Consider the following 23,555-nt stretch of genomic DNA (forward strand, 5'->3'; position numbering starts at 1 on the left):
TGGAAAATTTGATCTGCTTGGAAATTCTACAACTTTTATGGTCAGCATATCTGTCTACCAATTAAACATTAAAACCCAGGGCACTTTGCAGTCAAAGTTAAGGAATTTTTAAGTCTCTTTGATTTCAGTCTAATGCATGTTTACTCAGAAGTTAGTCCCACTGGGTTCAATGGGGCTTTACTCCATAAACACTCTTACCCGAACTCAATGGGGCTAACTTCTAATGAGACATGTATAGGATTGCCCTGTGAAGCCCTTAAATACTGCCACTGAAATCAGTGGGATTTTAAAGGGGCTTAACTTTGGCTGGACTGAGCCCCCAGTTTACATCTTGCTTGCCTGAAAAATGGAAAGCAATCAAAAATATTCTTGTAAACCTTTTAGTGTTTCTGTTTTAGAAGAAAATAAGATATCCTTTTTTTGAAACAGATAATTAAAATATTTTTTAAAAAATAAAAATAAGCAACTTTGCCTTTAAGATATATATTCTAATGCTAATTCTCATTTTTCCCCTTTTTTGTGACTGATGGCTTTTCATAAGATAAACTGCATCCATTTAATAGTACCTGTGTTTTTTACGTGGGGAGTCTAGAGAAGTGAATATTGGTGATGGAAATGGTACATTCTGCCTTCTTGAAACCAAAGACCATCAACTATGTTCTAATTTGAGCTGTTGTAATGCAGAGTTTGGCACTGAGGGGCTCTTTTTTTTCCTGCTGTACAAAAGTGACCTCTTCTGGCAGTCTAGAACAACACTGATATTGAATATCTGAAAATAGCTCTCACCTCCACCAGATTCACTGTCTACAGTATATTCACATCAGAGCACTGTTGGTATAAAAACATAGGGATGCTTCAGACATTAGATTGAACCACCAACCCACAGCATCTCCGTCTTGCTAGGATTCATACTCAGTTTATCGGCGCTCATCCAGCCCACCACCGAGTCCAGGCAGCGATCCAGGGCTTGCATGGCCTCTTCCGATTCAGAAGTTACAGAGAAATAGAGCTGGGTATCATTAGCGTACTGCTGACACCTCACCCCAAATCTCCTGATGACCACTACCAAGGGCTTCATATAGATGTTAAACAGCATTTAATAGTTTAACTATTAAACAAGATGGTACCCCACAGCACGACTGCTGAAAAACAATCACTCAATGCTATTCTCTGAAAACGACCCTGGAGATAGGATCGGAACCAGTGTATAACAGTGTCCCAATACCCATCTCACCAAGTCAGCCCAGAAGGATACCATGGTCAATGGTACCAAAAGCGCTGAGAGCTCAAGTAAGAATAAAGGTCACCCAGGGCGACCAAGACCGATTCAGTCCCATAACCAGGCCTGAACCCAGACTGGAATGGGTCAAGATAATCTGCTTCATTCAAGAGTACTTGCAATTGCTGCACCACAACCCTCTCAATCACCTTCCCTAAGAAGGGGGTATTTGTGACCAGTGTGTAGTTATCGCAAACCAATGGGTCTAGGGTGGGCTTTTTCAGGAACGGTCGAATCACTGCATCTTTCAGGGTGGCTGGAACCACTCCCTCCTGCAACAATGCATTGACCAAACCCTGGATCCAAGAAGTAGGCCTTCTTCGCCGCCCTCATCACCTCACAGTAGGCACGGTTATGATGTTTTACTTGTGCCCAATCAGCCACACAGCATGTCTTTCGCCACTTGCGTTCTAGCTGTCATCCAGCCTGTTTCATTGCCCTTAGCTCACTGGCATACCAAGATGCAAACAGGGCTCCACAATGCTGGAGAGGATGCTCAGGGGCAAGCGTGTCAAGTGCCCAATGCGCCTTGCTGTTCCACAGTGTGACAGGAGCTTCAACAGGGTCACCTCTATCTACTGGGAACTGCCCCAGGGCATTCAGGAATCCTATGGATTCCATTAGTCTCTGGGGGCAGACCATCTTAATCTGTCCACCACCCCTGCAGGGGAGGATTGGAGCCACAAGTTAAACTTCACAGGAAGTGGTCTGACCATGACAATGGGGTGACATCCACCCCCTTTATCTCCAGACCACCCCTGGAGCAAAACCCAAGTCAAGGGCGTGCCCTGCCCTATGCATTGGGCCAGTGACAACTTGAGGCAGCCCCATGGTTGTCATGGAGGCCATGAAGTCCTGAGCTGGAACACTAGAGGCAGCCTCAGCATGGACATTGAAATCACCCAGGACTATTGTTCTGGGCTCCTCCAATACCACAGCCGAGATGGCCTCTGCCAACTCGATCAGAGAAGCTGCCAGGCAGCAGGTACACCAGCAGCAACCCTAGTTTACCCTAGTTTAAACAAATAAATAATGGGGCATTTTAATGTAGCTCTGTACTTTACTGACTGCCGTTTATCAGCACCCATGTCTCCCTCTCTCACACACACCTCCAGTCCACCCACCTTCTTTTCCCTTTTCCCCTCATAGCTACAAGTCCTCCTTGTGCTCTCCCTTCTAATTCCAGGATGTAGTTATCCTTCCAGTGGTGAAGGGAAGGCACTCTGTACATGTTTTGGGGCACCTCTCTCTCCAGTTACCTTGCCAACACGGAACAGCAACCATCATTTTTTTTTTCAGGGATTCCCACTGGCTTCTGAAAAAGTACCTGGAATTCAGCCTATTTTGCACCTCATCCTGTATCAATAAAGTTCTGATCGACTACTGTTTACAGTCTGCACTGCTCCAAGCTGGCACTTTTGCATTCTGGGAGATGTAGTTCTGGAATAGACCAGACACAAATATTTATTGGCTATTCATTTCCATTTAGGAAGTGCTGTTTTTATTTGTTAATGCTTTATTATTCTTCTGATCCACTTTGAGTGGATCACAACTTGGTTGTTGGAAAAGTGGCATACTAATATTAAATCAAATCAAAATATTAAATCAAAATCAAATATGGGGAATGAAACTGGAACTACAAGTACCATAATGCTTTGGGGAGGGGGAAGAACATTCAAGGCGTCTTACTGGGAACTAGTGGCATCTTATAGTAGTTTTCATGGACTTTGGATGAAGTGGGCTCTGGACCACTAAAGCTTCTGCCACAATAACAATGCCATCCTATCCATGTCTACTCAAAAGTAAGACCCATTGACGTCAACAGAGTTGACTCCCAGGCAAGCGCTAATAGGAGTCCACCCTAAACCTTTAAAGTACCATACGAGATTCTTTGTTGCTTTCATGGCAACCTGCTAATCTGGCTCTCTTTGTGTAATGTATCATGGGGAACTGGGTCATCGTCATACTTTCTGCCAATTAAAAATCACAATACAGTAAGCTCTTGTTTCACAGAACCGTTAAGGAGGGGAAAAAGGGTGGAAAATATGTTGGTGTTGTACACCCTCCCTCTTCCTCGTCTCTCTTATGTATTTCATTTAAAAAATGTCTAAGCCGCCATTTATCCAAACGAATACGAGGTCAGCGGATAGGCATAACAGCACCAGTCAAATATATAACTAAAACAACAACAAAAAAACCCATCATCATGAAACAATAAAGACTAAAAGACACTATCTAGAAACCCAAGAAGCAGGCAGAAAACAAATGGTAACCTCTTCGTTTTAACATCGACCCTCAGAAAGGTTCCTCAAAAGCTGTGATTTTTATTTGGTCCCTGTAAAGGTATGATGTCTATTTGCTCTTCTGATCCCCATGTTCTCCATGGACCCATTTCCTATGTCTGTGAACGGACCAACGAAGGTCCCTTGTAATTTTATATTTTTAGTTTTGGAACAATAAAAAATAAGGGAGTGTCTTTCGGGAAGGGGCCCTGGCTCATTGGAAGAACTTCTGTTTTGCATGCAGAAGATCCCAGGTTCAATACTCGGCATCTCTAGGTAGGGCCTGTCTGAGACCCTGGACAGCAGGGTGCCAGTCAGTGTAGCCAATACTGAACTAGATGCTCTGACTCGGTATAAGGCAGCTTACTACCTTGAACCCTTATATATTGAGTAAGGTGCCACAGGATTAACTCCCAGGTAAATGTGTATAGGATTGTGGACGTATTGATGAAATCCACTGCCACCGCACTGCAATCTGCCCGTCTTCAAGCTGCCACAGGACTCTTTGTCGGCACCCCGACCCAGCCTCACTCTCCCCGCTCCCCCCCTCCCCGGAACTGGGTATCGTAGTTCCTTCCACTTCCGACCCGAGACATCATCGTCCATGTGATCTGCAGCTTTGGGGCTCGGATTGGCTGGGCACAGGGAGCAATGGGGCGGGCACACAGTCATTGTCTTGATTGGAAGAGCCGCAGCAGCCCGGGCGAGAGGTGGCGGCAGCAGTCGGATGGCTCTGAGCTGCCTGTTCCATGTGAGCAGAGCAGCGCTGAGGAGGTGGCTGCCAGCAGGCGCGGTGCAAAAGGGGGCTTCCAGCCGCCTCTGCCGAAGCAGCAGCAGTAGCCGCCACGGTCACCTTGTGGGGCGAGCCTGTGGGTCGCATCAGGTGAGAGGAGCCCCTGATCTCCTTCCTGGGCGCTTGTGCGCTTTGGTTTCCTTTTCGCTTTCCTCGGCGACCGTCGGGAGGAGGTCAAGCCTGGCAGCTGGCAGGCGCTTATCCGTGCAGTTTTCTCCTTGGCCTGCTGAAATCCTCCTACCCGCGCATGTTGTCTGTTGCCCAGGCTGCCGCCATTGTCCAGGTTTTCTTTGCTGTGGTAGCGGGGGCCTCGGCAGACGTGGAAGGCAGAAAGTGTGTGGGGGTGTGTGTTAATGTTTAGCCTATGGTGTACTGGTTTGTGCAGGGAATGAAGAAAAGTAAATAGTCATCCTGGATTTGTTTTATTATTATTTATCAACAGGTTTTCCAGTTTAATAAAAAGTTACAAGCCACTCTCATATACTCTTCATAGAAACTTTTCAGACCACAAACACACATGACTTTGCCCCAGTGCAATGTACTAGTAACCCATCTAAGGTAAAGAGAACCTGAACTGAGTATGTGAATGCACTGGTATGCACTGGAAGTAATAAACCTTCCACAATGATCTATTCATCTACTATTCTGAAATGTAAGTGCTACAAATGATGTATGATTCTGTGAGATCCAAATATTGATAACTCATAGAAAACATGAGATCTTGCCAGTGCTTAATGAATTTCACTGTTCACCAGTTTATCTCAGAGTATGTTACTAAAATTTCTTAACCTTTTAATAATTATGAGGACAGGGTTTTTTTAGTGGCAGCATCCAGATTATGGAATGCTCTTACTAGGCGCATCTGGTTGGTGCCTGCATCATGCACATTGAGGCAATTATTAAATACTTTAAAAATGTATATGGATGTTCATTAGCCTCTGACTTTTTGCTGAAGGAATCTATATTTATTGATTTATCTTGGTTGTTGCTCTGTTCTGACCTGGTGGTTAGTCCCATTGAACTCAGTGGGGCTTCCTTGAGTAAAAATGCATAGGATTGTACTGTTGGAGAATGAGTTCTTTTCATAACTTTGTTTGATTATAGTGTTCTTATTAATACCTTTCTTGTCAATAATACATACAACTCCAGTGATGCTTCCAAACCGGCCACATCGGGCATGGATTAATTTTCATTCAAAGATGCTGTGCAATTTACTCTAAGTATGTGTTCATAATATGCCAATAAAGCTACTGGGTGTTTGTAGATGATCATTCTATAAAAATCAGTGCCAGATTTGTTGACCTTGCCGACTTGGAGTGCCTGTCTCCATGGGAGGCCACTATTAAGATAATATTTTGAGGGCTCTGCTCCATATCTTGAGCAGGGTCTTTTCAATGATTGCCCTGTGGTTGTGGAACGATTTCTCTCAGGAGCTTATGATATGAACCTATCTCCTCTACTTTAAAAAAGCTGAGTAAGGCCTACTTTTTTGGGAAGGAATGATTACACATTCTTGAAAATTTCCTGTTATAAGTTGGGAGTGTTTTGTATTGCTTATACATATATTTAGCTTTTTCTTGTTAAGTTTAAACAATGTTTGAGATGGAAATAACATAAGTAAATGATTGGAAAATGCCAACTCATTTCTAGTCTTCTTTTGCCATGGGAGCAGACAGGCCTGGTAGGACTGTTAATATTTATTCCTCCTCACCCTTGTTATTCCTAAAGAGCATAATTGAATCTTTGTCCACAGCAGACAACTTCTCCCTCGTTTGGATTCCTGTTTGATATTGATGGAGTGCTTTTACGGGGCCGGCTAGTCATTCCTGCTGCTAAGAAGGCCTTCCAGAAACTAACAGATTCAAAAGGCCGGTTCCACGTGCCAGTTGCATTTGTAACCAATGCTGGAAACTGCTCTCGGGACAGCAAGGCTGAAGAACTGTCTGATGCACTTGGATTTAAGGTACAGAAGACACACATTTATATCAAGCCATTGGCTGCTGGTGGAATTAAACACTTGAGTTTAAACTTCTACATTAAAGCACGCTTATACCATTTTAACCATCATGGTTTCCCCCCAAGAGTCCTCGGAAGTGTAGTTTAGAAAGGGTGCTGGGAATTGTAGATGAGGGATCTCTTAACAACTCTCAGCACCCTGAACAAACTACAGTTCCCAGGATACTTTGGGAGAAGCCATGACTTAAAATGACATAACAGTGCTTTAAATGTATTGTGCAGATGTGACCTAGAATTCTACAGTTGCTCTAACAAGTTGTTTATTTTGTGTGGGAGCCTCACAGAAAGAAAACGTTTATTCTTCATCTGTGGAGCTTAGAATCTTTCCACACAAATCAGTTTTTAGTACAAGTAAATGTACTAAATGCAATTTAGTACTAGTAAGTTGCTACCCATTTGTTACAAATCAGATTTTACCTGAAGATCTGAATAGAAATCTATTAAATAAACACTAGTTCAGGTATGATATTCTCTGACTGGCTGTGTAAGTCCTTGGGCAGAGGTTTTTCCCAACCTGAGAACTTTTAACCCTGGGATGGGAAGCCTGTTCACCCCTCAGGGTTCATTGCTTAATGACTTCAATCTTAAGTGATGACTCTCGTGTGAAGCAGTGCGCTGCAGTTCAAAGTGGACACACACAGCTTTCATATCACTTGACAGCACTTAGAACGCTTCCTAATAAAGCCAATTCACAAATTCATGGAATGTGAAGATGTTGTGTGTGAGGTGACCTCAGTGTATAAAGATGGTGTTTTTGCACACCCGTTGCTCATTCATGTCTGTTGTGTTCTTATTGTGGACATATTTTCTATTGACCTATCCTTACCCAGGGTGACTTTCTAAGATACCTTCTTGACATACCTTCAAGATATCTTATGTCTGAGGAGGAGGACAGGTGTTGTTGTTGCTTCATTTATATCCTGTACCTTCCTCCAAAAAACCCCAGATGTTGATGTTCCTGTGGTGTCACTTATGCTAGTGGCTATGGTGGCTCAGAGGGTAAAGGGTCTGGCACCTGAAATAATGTGTGTGGAAGGGGTAGACCACCTGTCCTGCTGACCTCTCTCTTTTTTTCCAGGTGTCTCCTGAATGGGTGATCCTCTCCCACAGCCCACTGCGTCTTTTCCATCAGTTCCATGATAAGTGTGTGCTTGTGTGTGGACAGGGTCCTGTGGAGAAAAATGCCAGGGAGTATCCTTTGCTGCCTTCAGATTATTTTTTTTAAGTTGTCCTTTCTCTATCTTCCTTAGCAATGTATTGAAAGTCAGTGCTGTGTAGTGGATTGACCGAGGAGATTTGGGTTCAGATCCCATGAGGCTCACTTGGTGATCTTGGGCAAGCCACTCTTTTTTGCTTAACCTTAATAATAATAATAATAATAATAATAATAATAATAATAACCTATTATTATTATTATAATCAGTTGCTTTATACAATAAAGTCTCCAAGTGACTTGACAAAATAATGCAGCTGATAATGACAAAATAATGTATCATTTGTCAGGATAAAGTGGGATACTGCTGTGAATATTGGAACTTAGAGGAAGGGTAGAATTATAAACGTGTCTCTCATGAAAAAGACAACGTTTCTGTGATAAAGATGCAGCCCAGCTTCTGGAGGGAGACTGAATGGTTCTGGTGCAGTCATGCCCCCCCCCAATAAAATGGATGAGGGGAGAATTCACACCTCAGGTCACTGATCCTTGAAGAGGTACTGGTTGGTTAGTGTATTAGAGAATAAAGAAGATTCCTAGCCCTTGCTTACTAATGGGGGGTATTGAAATTGATAGGATACATGTATGTGACATGACTGAAAATTGGGACATGTCCAGCCCAAGACACCTGGTTTATGAAAAAAGCCTAAAAGTGAGGGATATTTCATTTCTGCTTGAAGGCTATAACCTAAAGGACAAAAGCCCTTTAGTTCACACTTTGATGGCCTTAGAGGCCTCTTCCTTCTCTGCTACTATTCTATGATTCTATGAAGCCAAGAGGATTATGTACCTGTAGAGAGGGCAGGAGACAAACACTCTTGGAAGCTGGCCAGCAGCAACAGTTTCCCCCCATCTTCAACCTTTTCGGTATATTTTCCCCTCAAAATATCTCAAGCATGAAGTATATCTTAAAAGAGTAAGGTTACTTCCCTTGCTGGCTAACAAGTTGGAATTTAGTATGCATGTAGCCCATGGCACCCTGGTTATTAGAAAAGTCTCCGACAATGGTACAGATCTGTCAGTCAAAACTTACAAGTGGGCTCCTGCTGGGAGGAAGGGCAGGATATAAATATAATAATAATAATAATAATAATAAACAACTCAGCAAGGAAAAAAAGACAATAGAATATTGGATTGTGGAAATTCTGTTGCGCCTTCACACATTGTTGAATTAGGCTTGGGGGTGGGCTGGGGAGGGTTTCTAGTAGCAGCAAGAAATACGGATTCATGATTGCAGATTTTTTTTAGCACTGATATAATTGAGAGTCAACATGGTGTGGTAGTTAAGAGAACTGGATTAGGACTGGGCAGATCCAGGTTCAAATCCTTTCATGAAGCTCGTTGGATAGCTTTCGGCTGATTGTTCCCTCAGCCTAACCTACCTAACAAGGTTGTTTTGAAGATAAAATGGGCAGGAAAGAAACACGTGACCCCCTTAAATTCCTTTGAAGAAAGGTGGGGTATAAATGGCATAAAAATAATAATTAGCACCATGCTTTGCTTTGCCTTTGATCTTCCTTGTCCAGGACAGGGAAGTGGTAGATTTAGAAATATATGATTGCTGCCCCGCAATAGGGTTTTTGTGGGTTCCTGTTAATAAATTCTTGGGATACTTCTGAACATTTACCTCTACTCTGTAGAGTTAATGATGTTTCTTCCTTGACCATCTGAAATAGCCTAGGATTCCAGCACATTGTTACCATTGAAGACATAAGGAAGGCATTTCCCATGCTGGATATGGTTGATCAAAGTCGGAGGCCAAAAGAGCTGGCAAGTATTAACCTGAGTATTGCAAAGTGTGATTGACTGGAAGCATTTATGTGGTGTGTCCTTCAGTTAAAGAAGTGTTTTGCTATCTACTTTCAGCCCTTCCATGGTTACTCTTGTAGTTAAGCCCGAGGCCTGCATTCCTTTCTGGGAAACTTTCCTGGGGCCACATGACAGTGGCAGGCAGGGCTAGAGGCAAAAGTAGGTGAAACCATTAATGGAAACATCTTTGTACAGTAGGCTCATTTTTTCATACATGCCTTTCAGTCCTTTATCTAGGCAAGCAAGAGTCTGTCCTCTATCCAGGTGAGCATGTGTTCAAGAGCACATTTAAGACACTTAAGCAAGGCTGATGAGGGGTATAGCTGGATGGAGGAAGTGCCCTGGGGAAAATCCCAAGAGCCAGACAGAGAGGTCTGCAGGGGCTGCATTTGCCCCAGGCCTGAGGTTCTCTAGTCATGCAGCACAGCAAATATTTTCCACAGTATCCCCACCAAGAGCTCTCATGAAAAAGGTTAGAACTCTTCTCTGTCAGATTTTCTTCCTGCACAGAGTTGCCCTGGGCTCTCCACAGGTTAAAAAACAAAGTTATTTGACCCAGAATGTCAAACTCTGCAAGGTCACAAATGAGCAGAATAAAACTGTTGGGGATAACTATTTCAAAGGCTCTGAGTGTCTTCCCTTTCACTTGAGGCTCATGTAGCCTCGGTGGCTCGGAATGCATTCTACCAACTTCGGTTGGTAGCCCAGCTACGTCCCTATCTGAGTAAGGAAGACCTCACATCAGTGGTACATCTGGTAACCTCGCGTCTGGACTACTGCAACGCGCTTTACGTAGGGCTACCTTTGAAGACGGTTCGGAAGCTACAGCTAGTGCAAAATGCGGCAGCCAGACTGCTAACAAGAACTAAGCGGTCTGAGCATATAACACCTGTCTTGGCTCGCTTGCACTGGCTTCCAATATGCTTCCAGGCCAGATTCAAAGTGTTGGTATTAACCTATAAAGCCTTATACGGCGCGGGACCACGATATCTGTCGGAACGCCTCTCCCGATATGAACCCGCCCATACACTATGGTCTACTACGAAGGCCCTCCTCCGGGTCCCGACTCATAGGGAGGCCCGGAGGGTGCTGACAAGATCTAGGGCCTTCTCAGTGGTGGCCCCTGAATTATGGAATAGTCTCCCCAAGGAGGTGCGCTTGGCGCCGACACTACCATCTTTTCGGCGCCAAGTTAAGACCTTTCTCTTCTCTGAGGCATTTTAATGTAATGTAATTTAATTTTAAATTGTTGTAATCTGATTTTGTACAGTTTTTATATACTTGTTCTATTAGATTGTGTAATTTTATTGTATTTTTGATGTTCACCGCCCAGAGAGCTATCACTAGTCGGGCGGTATATAAATTTAATAAATAAATAAATAAAATAAACAGCTGGCCACACACTCGATTCTTTTGTCCTTTTCCTTTTTAAAAAAACCCTTCTGTTGTTGCATTTAGATACTAAGCATCATTATGCTCTTGAAAAAGCATGGCCCGTTCCAACACTGCAAAATGACTAATTTCTCTTTGCCTCTTTTGACAGCCTCCTCCACCCACTGACTTCCCTACCATAGAAGGTAAGTGAAATTCATGTTTTTCTTCTGAAGAGTGTTTCATTATCAAGACATCTGGGTGTAGATTGACCCTTCTGAAGAGTATGCTTTGTCTTTCGGCTGAACTGAATGTTCTTTTGGAATGTGCATGTTCTCAAGCCGTGTGGAGGCAGAGGACACCAAGGGAGGATTAGCAGGATGGAGAGATGCTTGATCTCTCCACGTCTGCCAGCTTTTCCTGCCCCCACCCCATGCAAATGACCCTCCCAGATTGCTTTTATCCTCAGCCAGGCTCATTTCCACTTCTAGTGTCTAGCTGGGGGCAAATCAGTTAAAAACTACTCGAGTGGGTGCCTTTGCAGGAATGGCGAATAGTTAACAATCTCCTCACACCCACCAGCTTTCTGCTGAGAGTGCTGCCACCTCAGCATTATGGGGCTGAGAACCTCATGTTTTCTTCTTGTCTAGTTCTGCCTTTATTTGCACATCCCTACAAGTTACAACTGTGTGTAAAACGCCAGTTGCCATGTTTAGATATCATGTCCAAATCATGGTTTGGACAACCAGGGTTATGTCTGAGGATATTACACTCTGGTTTCCTCCCTCTCTTCCTGCTTCATAATAACCTTAATTTGTCATTGTGTTTGAATTGGGAAAATTGTGGTTACTAAATAAACTATAGTTTGCTTCCAAACTGATATTGTATAACAGTGCTTAAATTGGGTTTCCAATTCTGGTTTGGAGCCAAATTCTAGTTACCATGTCTAGGACAACTCAGGGAAGCAAGTTCTGAAAAGAATTTTGCTGTGCATGGTACAAATTGAAGGAGAGGTCATTAATAAGAACTTTTCTGGATTAGACCAAAGTCCCATCTCTTCTCACAGTAGCCTGCCAGACACATATGGGAAACCTGCAAGCAGGACCTCCCAACCTGTGATTTCCAGAAACTGGTATTGAGAGGCATACTGACTCCCAACAGTTGAGGTAAAACATAGCCATCGTTGATAGTAACCATTAATGATCGTATCCTGCATGAATTTGTCTAATTTTTTAAAACCACCCAAGTTGGTGGCCATTGTTATATCTTGTGGGAGCAAATTCCATGGGGAGAGGAAGAGGGAGAATGTGAACTCAGTGCATGACCCTAATGCCCAAACTGTGGCTTGGCCCTGATACTTGAACAAGGCTAATGTCACTTACCCCAGTTTTATTTCCATTTTCTTGAGGCAGAATGCACTTGTCGATAATGACCATACCAAAACCTTTATGCAAGTACAGCAAAGGGTTATACTGTTCTCCAAAACAATCTCTCCCCAAAGCGCTTGATAAAAATGCCAGAGAGTACAGGACAGGTCCAATGTTGTTGTTGTTATGTGCCTTCAAGTCGATTACGACTTATGGCGACCCTATGAATCAGCAACTTCCAATATCATCTATTATAAACCACCCTGTTCAGATCTTGTAAGTTCAGGTCTGTGGCTTCCTGTATGGAATCAATCCATCTCTTGTTTGGCCTTCCTCTTTTTCTACTCCCTGCTGTTTTTCCCAGTGCCAGTATAATTGGAGGTGGGGTGGAGAAAGACTTGCAGTTTTGATTTTGAGTTTTTAAAGCTTGTTTTTAACCTAGATTTTTATTGACCATTTTAATGTATATTTCATATTCTTTGTGAAACCACTTCAAGATTTTATTTACAACTAAGCAGTATACAAATTTTGTTAAATATAGTTTCTCAGAATGCTGAGCCTAAACTCTTCGGTCACATAGGCATCTCTAAAAATACTGAGCAACTAAAGGGAAGCCCAGTTCTGTTTGCCCCATAATTTATATGGGAGCTTATTCATAGCCTTGATCGGGGTTCCAGAATAGAACTCATGAAACAGCACTAGTAATAATGAAACTCCAGACAAATTGTGACTTTACAGCCTCATTAATATGTTTTTGGTATTTGCTGTTTATTTAAGAGGGTTTGACCTATGTTGTAAACCACTTAAAGTTTTGTTTAAATATAAATAGTATATAAATTGTCCAAATAAATAAATAAAATGATCAAACAATCATACACTTGTTGGTACAAGTGTAGCGTACATGTGTTTGTCTTCTAAGAACATCACATTGTGTTACCTGGGTTTATTGTGTAATATGATATAGACACACACATTGTTTTTAAAATTTCCTGCCTTTTGTCAATCTTTAGGGGTGATTCTGTTTGGGGAACCAGTCCGGTGGGAGACCTGTCTGCAACTGGTAACTGATGTACTCTTAAGCAATGGGAATCTAGGGGTAGAGCTGGCTTCTGTGCCATACCCACATCTACCTATCCTGGCCTGCAATATGGATCTCTTGTGGATGGCAGAAGCCAAGATGCCAAGGTGATGTCAATGTCCTATTGGGATGTCTTGCTGAAATTCTTTATTGCCTCTTCATCCCACTCCCACCCCATTTGCAGGAAACCTCCCTGAAGAATATACTCCGTTCTCAGTTGCCTGGATGATCTAGATCATAGGAACATAGGAAGCTGCCTTATACTAATGGTCCACTTAGCTCAGTATTGTCTACACTGACTGGCAGCGGCTCTCCAGGGTTTCAGGCAGGAGTCTCTCCCAGCCTTACCTGGAGATGCAGGGGATTGCACTTTTGGATGCAAGGCAGACGCTCTACCACTGTGTCTTGGCCCTTCACAAAGGTGTGGGGAACCTTTGGCCCTCCAGATGTTGCTGAACTAGAATTCCCATCAGACCCAGCAAACAGTTCCCCACACCTGAGCTAGGTTGATGTAAAACATATATCTATGAAGTTGCATTATATAGATGATGAAGACTGGTATGGACATTCTTATACACATGACAAAAATGTCATGAAATGGCTTATGTGACTGGCTTCCCAGGAGTCCTTTTATTTTCCCAGGTTATATATTAAACTCTTATGGATGTTTCCCCGGCAAGCTTCAGAATTTGAGCTCTTGCCTATAGAATTCAATCTGTAATTAATCTGCTACAACTTTTTATTTAATTATATTGTAGATTCCTTTGGGATGCCACATGGGAAGCAATTCATAAATGACATAAGTAATAATCTTCTAGATACATCACATTTTTAAATTGTTATTACTAGTCTTGGTGGCATTCAGTCTCAGCCTTCGCAAACCTGGCATCCTCTAGATGTTTTGGAGTAGGGCAACTAATATGCTGAGGCTCATGGGAGGTGTATGGCAGGGGACAGAAATCATACCATTAATTAATTTTTTAATTAATGCAGATAACCAACAAAAATATGCTACATCATGGTCATTTGTAAACTGGTCATTTGTACTGGTCTTATAATACAAACAAGGGAATTGGCACCAGGCTGGGGAAGGCTGCTCAGTCATTCACTCCTGTGATTAATTTGCAAGAGCCTTCTTTGTGCCTCTTCATCCAACAGCAGCCACTCTTGTGCTCACAAACAGCGCCTGAAAGCATTGAACTTCCTCTGGTGTGTCTCGTGTCCATAAGTGGATCATAGTAGCATACTCCTGCTTGTATTAAAGGTCCGGTACAGATGACCATTTTACCAAGTTGTACATTCCTGTACCATATTTCTGTTTGGTTATCTGTATTAAGGAAAACTGTGTGTGATTTCTGTTCCCTGCCATGCATCCCTAATGCACGAGAGGTTGAAGGGGCCTCATCAAAGCTTCCTGACATTTTCCATGTGACAAAGGGCAGGGCTGGCCCCAGGCATGCCGGGGCCCTTGGGTACCAGCCTGCCATGGGCCCTGGCACCCGCACACACACACCTACCTACCTACCGGGCGAGTGAGCAGTCGGGGGGGAAGGCCAATGAGCGAGCAGCCGGTGGGTGAGTGGGCATGGAGAGGGCGAGCAAGTGGGTGCGGGTGGGCTGGCAAGTGGGTGGGCCGCTTCCTCCCTGCGATCCGCGGCAGGGTCCCTGCCACGGAAAGGGAGCGCTACTCCCTCACCCTAATGAGAGGCCCTTCAGGGGGCCCTGTGGTCTGCAGGGCCCTCAGCCAGGGCCCCACCTGACCACCCTTTGGCGCTGGCCCTGGCAAAGGGATTGTCTGTATATAATCCATGGCAAATGACAGTAGCGGGGGAGGCTTTCCTGAGCTATAGACTAACAGAGCAATCCAACTCTAAGGTGGCAGGAGCAAAGCCGGCAGAGGAGGAGCTGGCAGAAGGGACTGCTACATCCAGCTGCCGCTCGGAGGCCTCTCACAGGAGAGGATGCTGGCTGTGCCAGGGAAAGAAAATGTTTCCTTCCACCACCCCTTTTCCCGATGTACCTGCTGCCAAAAAGGAGGGCTGTGGGAGGGTACCAAATGGGACCTGGATATCGCGCAAGTCCTCCCCCCCTCAGCCCCTCCTCCAGCATGCACCCCGAATGCCACTCTTTCAGGCCTCCTGCCTGCTTCCTCTATTACAGGCTGGGCTTCCCCAGTGGACCTCCAGCTGAGGTGGCTGGGTCCCGGCTCTGCCGCAGCTGAGCTGGGATGAGGGGCTTGTGCTGTCATAGCCTGGCTGAGCTGGGACCCAGCTAGCTCAGCGGGGGCCCACCACACCCAGCTCCCTCAGCCCAGCGTAAATAGCAGTTGGATTGCACCCTTATTGCTAGAGTTGTTTTTTAAGGAACTGTTCATTTCCCTTAATTTTCCTCCATGGTTTTCAGACTTTGTTTTGGACTGTTTTTATATATCGTGAAAGATTAAATATTTGCAGGATTCATGAGGTTTTAAAAACAATACTTACATTTTGTTGTGTTTTCATATAAGAATACTGTATATAAATAAGTCTATGTGCAGAATTAAGAAAACTGATTATTTCTGCAGTTCTTTGAGTAGAAAGGAACTGGGAAGAAAATCTTTAGCATGGAGTCGGACACTTCAAAACGGTCAAATTACTACAGGTTAGGGCATGCTGTTTTTTAAAAAATGTACACAGCCTCTTTTGAAACCCCATTATCAGTATGAATGAACTTTTAAGACTCTGGGACAAGGTAACAATGCACATTGATTCTGGAAACAGGAAAGTAGTGACAAAATGTGCAATAGTGCATGAGTGGAGGGAGATATCTGTTTCTTCCATAGTAGCAGAGCAGGTCAGTCACAAGGGGTGGTGCAAAAGCAATCACAGAAATCTTCAGAGGCAACCATATCTGTATTGTTGCACTATAGGATATGTTTTAAGAAAAAGCAAGCTTCTCCACTTTGTCCTCTCTCTTTTCCGAGTGTCGCCACGTGTTCAAATGAGCATGCATGCTGATGTTTTGCTCTTCTTTTCTCTCCCCCCTCCCATTTTTTTCCTTTGTGGTCAGATTTGGCCATGGCACTTTTCTTGTGTGCTTAGAGAACATCTACAAGAAAATGACTGGCAAGGAGCTGAAGTATGAGGCCTTGATAGGCAAGCCCAGCACTGTCACCTACCGCTATGCCGAACATGTGATCAAGCAGCAGATGGAGAGTTGGGGCTGGACAGCCCCTCTTCGCCAACTGTATGCTATTGGGTAAGCAACCCTTCTTCCTTGAGCTGGTGAGAGAAGGCCCTGGCCAGAGCAGCTGCCTCACCAGTACTGAGCAGGATATAAGGTTACATGCCTTACTGAACTGTTTTCCCTGCTAAGGGAAAGCTGGAATGTGATCACTTTGCTTGCAAGCAGTAGTGTGCATGGCTGGCACATAGATGGGAGGGAAATAGGTGTAATAATTGGCAATTGCTAGAATTTAAGTACCGCCCAAATGTAACTACTTAATCTTGACCCCCTCTCCCACTGTTCCCCCCTCCTTTGTATTGGCTCTACTTACAGAGACAACCCAATGGCTGACATTTATGGTGCAAACCTCTACAACCGTTACCTCCAGGCTCAGGCTGAAGTAAGTGTCACTGCAATGGCAGCAGAGAACAAGGAACGTGTTGAGATGCAGAGAGATCGCAGTGTGTCCATCAGCTCTGCAGAGAGCTGCCAGTCTATACTGGTCTGCACTGGGGTTTACAATCCCCATGGAGATATGCCTACTGACTGCAATGAGAACATGCTGGAGACTACATTCCATGGGCACCGGGACTTTCATTTCGACCCGACTTTGGTGGAGGCTTCTCACGTTGTGCATGATGTGAATGATGCTGTGGAGCTTGTATTTCAGAAGGAGAACTGGAAACAGGAATGATAAGTCCATTATCATCAGCATCTCACCTGGGGACAGAGGGGTAGAGGCAGATCAGAACACTGTCTTGTTTAACCCATGCTGAAGTAAAGGAAAATGCTCCACTCTGTTTTCGTTTTAGGGATTGCACAAAAAAACCCCACAATCCGCATCTTTGTCAACATGGGTGCTACAGCATAGTTGCCAGCTTGAAATTCCACATTTTTGCTACAGTAGACTTGGCCATAGAGTAGCCTTCCCCAACCAGGTGCCCTCCAGATGATTTGGATACAACTTCTGTCATTGCTGATCATTGGCTATGTTGGCTGGGGCTGATGGAAGTTGTAGTCCAAAACATCTGGAGGGCACCAGGTTGCAATATGCTGCTGTGGAGGGACAGGCTGAAAGAGTCACTGGCTTGTCCTACCAGTTACATGTCTGTGGGGTTTTCATGTTCTTCCCTATCTACAATACAATGAACTATCCCATCATCCCAATTTGTGGGTGAAATTGGCTCCTCTGCCAAAAGCCAGTGTGAGATGTCTTGTTTTTCCATCCTAACTAAATAACTGTGACCCACCATCATAAGGGTTGCTACACTTTTTGGCTACACTTGCCTCTGTTCCAGATGTGCCTAAAAGTGCTTGAAAAGTATGAAACGCTAAATCTGTGTCTTGAGTTGATTCATGGCATGTGGTATACCTGGAGGTACAGAACCTCTTGCCAGGGCAAGAGTGCTGCTTACAAAATAGAAGCAGGGTAATTGCTAGGTGCAATAATAACTAAATCCCACTCTCCTGGCTATTTCACAGCTGCTTCATCCTGTTCCCGAAATACTAATCTCTACTTGCCACAGGCAGCACTGCCCCTTTGCTGTTCCTTTGGATGCTGCACAGCTTTGGAATCCAGAATTCCAGCTGCAAGCGGTGGTCCATGACCTGAAATAGGATTAACTCTGGTATCCAGCGTTTTGGGGTGGGTGGGGGTGCCAAAGACCAGCTGTCTTGTCATTAGCAAAAATTTATCATTTTTGACAGTGGCTCCTCTAAAGAAAACTGTGGAAGAGAAGAAAAAAGTTTTACCAAGTCATAAAAGAAACAGATTTAGCCTCCACAAAATGTTAAGGGCAAGCTTGTGTGGTGTCAGTATTCTGCTTTGTCTCTCTCCCCCCCCCCCAATCAAATGGCAGTATCAATCCTCTCCAAACTGATCTTTTCCCTGAAATAATTTCAGGTAGTGTCTTCATGAAGGGGTAAATGCCCCCACCCAACTGTCCATTACACTTAGACCTACCTTTTTGTGGAGTCTATGTTCTCCTTAGAAATCATTAGCCTGGGTCTTAGACATGTGTGTGGCCTTGTCTGTATGTGGTGCCATAGATGCATGTGCTTCAACAGGAGATGCTTGTGCAGATGCATGCTTCTCTGGGTACAGCAGGGCTGAGGAACCTGTGGCCCTCCAGACGCTGTCAGTTTACAACTTCTCTCATCCCTGGCCATGCTGGCTGGGGCTAATGGGAGCTCAAAAGCATCCAGAGGGCCACAAATTCCCCATCATTTTTAGAACCCTGTAGTTTAGAAGCTGTGCAATGTATGTCTCTGTTTCTCTTGAATGTAAAATTTCCAGGCCACTCTTTGTATAAGATGTTTCCTGGATGCCTTCCCAGGTCTCCAAGGCCAATGTAGAAGAGGCAATGTTAGATTTTTGCACCACTGCAATTGAAGATGTACTATAATATTATTGGGTGATAGCAAGATGTTCCTATCCCTCTTTTATGTATGAATCTGGACATGCTGTAAGTTCCCTTTTTCTGTAGGGCAGCTCACTACTGTACTTTGTAACATGAGCAATATCCTTATTTTCTTACACTGATATCATTTGTTTGTGTATATTTTAAATAATCTTTAGTGATGAATCTGTGTTGTAGGGGTAGGTTTATGCTCCAATCCCTACAGCCTCTGATTGAACCTTTGCTGCTTTTTGAAGATCGCCTAAGTTTACTAAATGGATGGCTACATTTTTTAAGAAAAAAAGACCAACCTCAAATCCTTTCTTGCCAAGTGTAGTGAAAGCCATCCACTTGGTTCTTTTGACTATACTTTCTTCTCAGTGAATTACCTGTTTTGTTTTTTTTAAAAAAATCATTAATATTTTTAACAATTGGACTGTCTAACAAAATGCAAATGCTAAGAAAGATAATTAAGACATGCCTTGTAGTGAATATAAAAATATCAGAATAAAAGATTATATAGCAAACAAGTGTAAACTAATCTAGAAGATGCAGCGTACCAGCGTTTAATAGTTTATAGTTTATTCTGTGGCAGGCTTCAGGAAAAGGCATGTATTTTTTTTCTTTTGAAATGCTCCAGCTTTACACAAACGCCATAGTTTTATTTAATTTTTATCCTGTTATTCCTCCAGTCAGCACCCCATGGGCCTCCACGTTTTATCCCTGCAACATCACTGTGAGATGGTAACTGGCTCAAGGTAAGCTAGTAACCTTATGTCTTGAGTAGGTATTTGAATTTGACCCCCGGTCCAAGTCTAGCATTCCCCACTATATACCGCCTTAGATTTTCTATGTGTTACATAATGTATCAGAACTTGAGTTGTCAAGGGAAAGGATTCAGTCATAGAGCATCTGCTTTGTATGCAAAAGGTCCAAGGTTCAATCTCTGGCATCTCCAGGTAGGACTGGGAGAGACTCTGTCTGAAACTCTGGAGAGCTCCTGCCAGTTAGTATAGACTACTGACCAAGATGGTCCAGTGGTCTGACTTGGTATAATGTAGCTTCCCATATTCCAAGGAGCTGTGGCTAACAGAATGTGAGCTCTGCATCCTACAAAGTAGGGTGGTAGTTAATACTCATTTTGCAGGGGGACGGGGGAAGCTAGAGTAGTGTATGACAAACATTCTTATCCAGTGTTGATATTTTTATGTATTGTTTTGAGAAATGCAGTTGGGGATGTGTGTGAATTGTAAGAACATAAGAAGAGCCTGCTGGGTCAGGCCAGTGGTCCATCTGGTCCAGCATCCTGTTCTCAAAGTGGCCAACCAATTGCCTATGAGAAGCCCAGGAAAAGGACCTGAGTGCAAGAGCACTCTCCCCTCCTGCAGTTTCCAGCAATTGGTATTTGGAAGCATACCGCCTCCGACTATGGAGGCAGAGCATAACCATAGCAGTGCAATTAATTACAGGCTGGAGGAGGTGAAAGGAACCAGAGCAAGAACGGAAGGTTCCATCTGTAGGCAGAAAGATGCCCAAATAGCAGATTTACTTATGGGAAAAACAACAGAGAAGTAGACCTAATATCTGAGTTTGTCAGAGGACAGGTCCACCCAGCTCAGCAGACCTCACACCCTGGCCATACTGCCATGCAGTCACCAGATCTACCAGAAATAGCAGGCCTATTCTCTGGTGCTAGTTAGGTGTACATAATTCCTGTGGATGCTCATGCATCTTCCTGTGTTCACATGGTAAAGAAAGGGGGGCAGTGAAGAGAAGCCAGAACAGATGCGAGGCTTTTGAAATGAGATGCAGGTGCACCAAATGAGCCGTAGGATGCAAAATAGGAAGAAGTTGGAGATGGGCAAATAGAAGATGAGAGAGAAGCATCGGTGCTAGGGCAAGAAAGAAGCAGCTGAATTAATGTTATCCTTCATTTTCAGCCTCCTCGCATGTTAATTTGGGCTTGCTAAGCTGCTTACCATTTCAAGTATAAGTCATCTGTCCTCCCCCTCTCAAAGAGCAATTTGCACTTTAACGCCCCCCCAGCATAAAATTGACTTATCCTCCTTTTGTCTTTCCCCATCTGCAGCTGTCGACTCCTGACAGCCCTGCAAGACATAATTAAGACTCTTCACTCCTGTGCTTTATTTTAATCATTCCTCCACCCTCAAACTCTCCAGACCTTTTTTTCCCGTCCTGAATTCTGGGCTCTAAGGGGAGACTCTTCTAATTGATTCAGGGAGTAAAGTAGTGCTTTGCCCCGCTTCTTCAAGTAACATTGAGATATGTACAGTTCCGTTTATTTTAAATCCCTTTTAAAAAACATAATCTTGACTTCATTTTGAATTTTATTTTCTGCTGCCACCACCATGCACCAGATTTGTCTTTGAGAGACTGACAGGTTTTAGTTAAATAATTCCAGTGTGCTTTACTAAATAGTTTAATGATAAGAGAAGCCTACTGATCTACTGTAATCTGATTCAGGTGTCATTGGCCAAGCATGTGTGATGGGCTTAGGTCTATAACCTGTTTTGTTTTTGTTTTTCATTGCCAGGGCTCAGGCCTGAAGTATGTGGAGTAGTAATCATGGTGAATGTAGCTTCTCTGAGCATGCACAGATCATTTTTTGTCTTCCCATCGAGTGGCTAGAACCAGTCACTAGGCACACAGGGCCACCACTTTACTGATACTGAGCAGGTCTGGTCAGTGCCTGAATGGGAGACTACCTGGAGCCTATAGGTTGTATTCAATGGTAGTTTTACTCAGAGTAAACCCACTGAAATTGAAAGACATGATTAAATTAGATTCATTAATTTCAGTGGGTCTACTGAGTAGAAGCTGGATACAACCCTAGATGTATTCCATCTTGGGTTCTAAGATGGAAGAAGGGTGGGATTTAAACACAAAGTAAATAAGCAATTAGGAAGAAAGTCTTATCATTCAGCATGAGTTCCTACTAGATCTGAGCTCCAGTGGCTCTCACTTCAGAAATCAAGTACTGTAAATAATATAATCACCCATCTGTAAACCTTTCAATGAGAATCACCACTTTTTTTGGTCCTCCTGGTGTCTTACTGATCTTAATCATTATTTTAAGGTAATTATTTTTTTTAAAGCCTACCTTTTCTCCAAGGAGCTGAAGCATGTTGGACATGGTTCTCCTCCCTCTCCATTTTAACCCCACAACAATCCTGTGATGTAGGTTAGGCTGAGAGGCAGTAGCTGGTCCAAGGTCACCCAGTCACCTTCAGGCTGAGAGGGGAACTGAACAAAGGTCCTAGTCCAACAATCTAACCACTACACTACAACGGCTACTGTATGTTCCCGTTTTACAGATAAGCACCGTGATCCAGCAAGTAAGAGCACTGTGTGCAAGCAAGCTCCTACACATTCTGCTATGATCATCATCCAGTCTACTTAGATCTTGCTGCATACACATACTAGTTGTGTGTGAAAATCATACACGACTACTGCTGAAACCAATTGGTTAGTAAAGGCCACCTAAGTTGTCTATGACTGAGGAAGGATCAGGACATTTGAATCCATTCACTAGAATCGGCCTTTCCCAACTTTTGGGTCTCTGGATATTACCTTCCGAGGTTTTTTTCTTCTTTTTTTCGGAGAGATCTTATAGCTACAGTTGATGTTAATATGTAAAACTCCGTACTCTCCTGGGGATCCATTTGTGGTTATCTTTAGAGGGGTAAGTAATGTGCTCTTATATCTATATAACATGTTGGTGTATACGTTATTTATATTGGCGCCGATGCAGCATAGTGAGCTGAGAGATCCCTAGTTTAAATATCATTCTGGCCCCAGTGACATTGGCTGCCAATACTGTTTTCAGTGGTAGAACTAATGTTCTGCATGCAGAAGGTCCCAGGTTCATTTATGTGACGTTTGTTTTTTTCTGTACAGCCCTTTCCTGCTTTTCTGATGCTTGGCTACAGCACATTGTTCCCTCTTAAATAAACCTTTGTGGTTATTCCACTTGGGCGCCTTAACGGTTAACCTGTTGTATTGTTCTAAGACTGTCATACCAGTATACAAACAGCCAAGCTAAGTCAGCTGAATCACGTGGCGCAACTTCAGGCTGTAGATACGGAGACACAGGGTTGTATCCAACTAAGATGTACGCAGAGAAGACCTGTTGAAATTAATGACTTTAAATTAGACATGCCCATTGTTGGGTCTACAATGACCAGGACTAGTATTGGACACAACCCACAGCTTTTAATGCACCCTTGCCCCATATTTAAAACTTGATATGGAAAATGAGCATGTCAAGAGTGTTAGAAGTGTGACAAGAACAATTCCCATTTGGTTCTTTTTGCATGGGGAGAGAGATGGAAAGTCCTCCTAGCTGGCTAGACTGCTACTGACCTGTACTCATTTTTTCTGTCTTCCTTCTGTGTAAACTAATACATCTCTGGGACCTGTTCTCACTGACTCACCTTCCTGTTCACCTCTTTGCTGCTGACCACTGGAGGAGAAGGATCCATGTGCTCTGCTCTAGCACGCGGGCAATAGTCCAAGCACGGTCACTGCATCCAATTTACTTAGCTAGATAGAAGCAGCATCTTTCCTATCCAGTATGCATTTTTATTAATAAAGGAGCATTTTCTTATTTTGAAACCAAGTCTCAGTGATTCAGAGCAAGGTAAAAGCTTTCTCTCAGGTAAAATCACATTCCTGCTGCACAGAGCGCTAGCAAGCTAAACTAAGCTAAACTCTGCTAATTTAC

At 43.6% G+C, this 23,555-nt stretch overlaps 1 protein-coding gene across 3 annotated transcripts; it reads left to right on the forward strand.

The window, feature by feature from the left end:
• Nucleotides 1-4,222: 4,222 nt before the first annotated feature.
• On the forward strand, nt 4,223-23,400 carry HDHD5 (haloacid dehalogenase like hydrolase domain containing 5). 3 transcript variants are annotated; one of them, XM_061638614.1, is made up of 10 exons: nt 4,223-4,444; nt 6,108-6,317; nt 7,449-7,561; nt 9,260-9,353; nt 10,936-10,969; nt 13,141-13,315; nt 16,257-16,445; nt 16,746-16,812; nt 19,504-19,569; nt 22,147-23,400. In XM_061638614.1, the coding sequence occupies exons 1-9, from the start codon at nt 4,289-4,291 to the stop codon at nt 19,549-19,551; spliced, it is 1,086 nt and encodes a 361-aa protein (XP_061494598.1). In that variant the 5' UTR covers nt 4,223-4,288; the 3' UTR covers nt 19,552-19,569; nt 22,147-23,400. The 3 variants fall into 3 exon arrangements, with proteins under 3 accessions (XP_061494598.1, XP_061494596.1, XP_061494597.1); XM_061638612.1 differs by lacking the exons at nt 19,504-19,569; nt 22,147-23,400 and having other exon boundaries at nt 16,746-19,341; XM_061638613.1 differs by lacking the exons at nt 19,504-19,569; nt 22,147-23,400 and having other exon boundaries at nt 6,111-6,317; nt 16,746-19,341.
• The last annotated feature ends 155 nt before the right edge of the window (nt 23,401-23,555 follow it).

This window comes from Rhineura floridana, chromosome 8 (genome assembly GCF_030035675.1).
Source record: "Rhineura floridana isolate rRhiFlo1 chromosome 8, rRhiFlo1.hap2, whole genome shotgun sequence".
Lineage (NCBI taxonomy): Eukaryota > Metazoa > Chordata > Lepidosauria > Squamata > Rhineuridae > Rhineura > Rhineura floridana.

Coding starts and splice junctions, on each gene's coding strand:
- HDHD5 (XM_061638612.1), top strand. CDS start 4,289: ATGGCTCTGAGCTGCCTGTTCCATGTGAGCAGAGCAGCGCTGAGGAGG. Junction 10,970..13,140: donor TGACTTCCCTACCATAGAAG/GTAAGTGAAATT, acceptor GTCAATCTTTAG/GGGTGATTCTGTTTGGGGAA. Junction 16,446..16,745: donor CGCCAACTGTATGCTATTGG/GTAAGCAACCCT, acceptor CTCTACTTACAG/AGACAACCCAATGGCTGACA.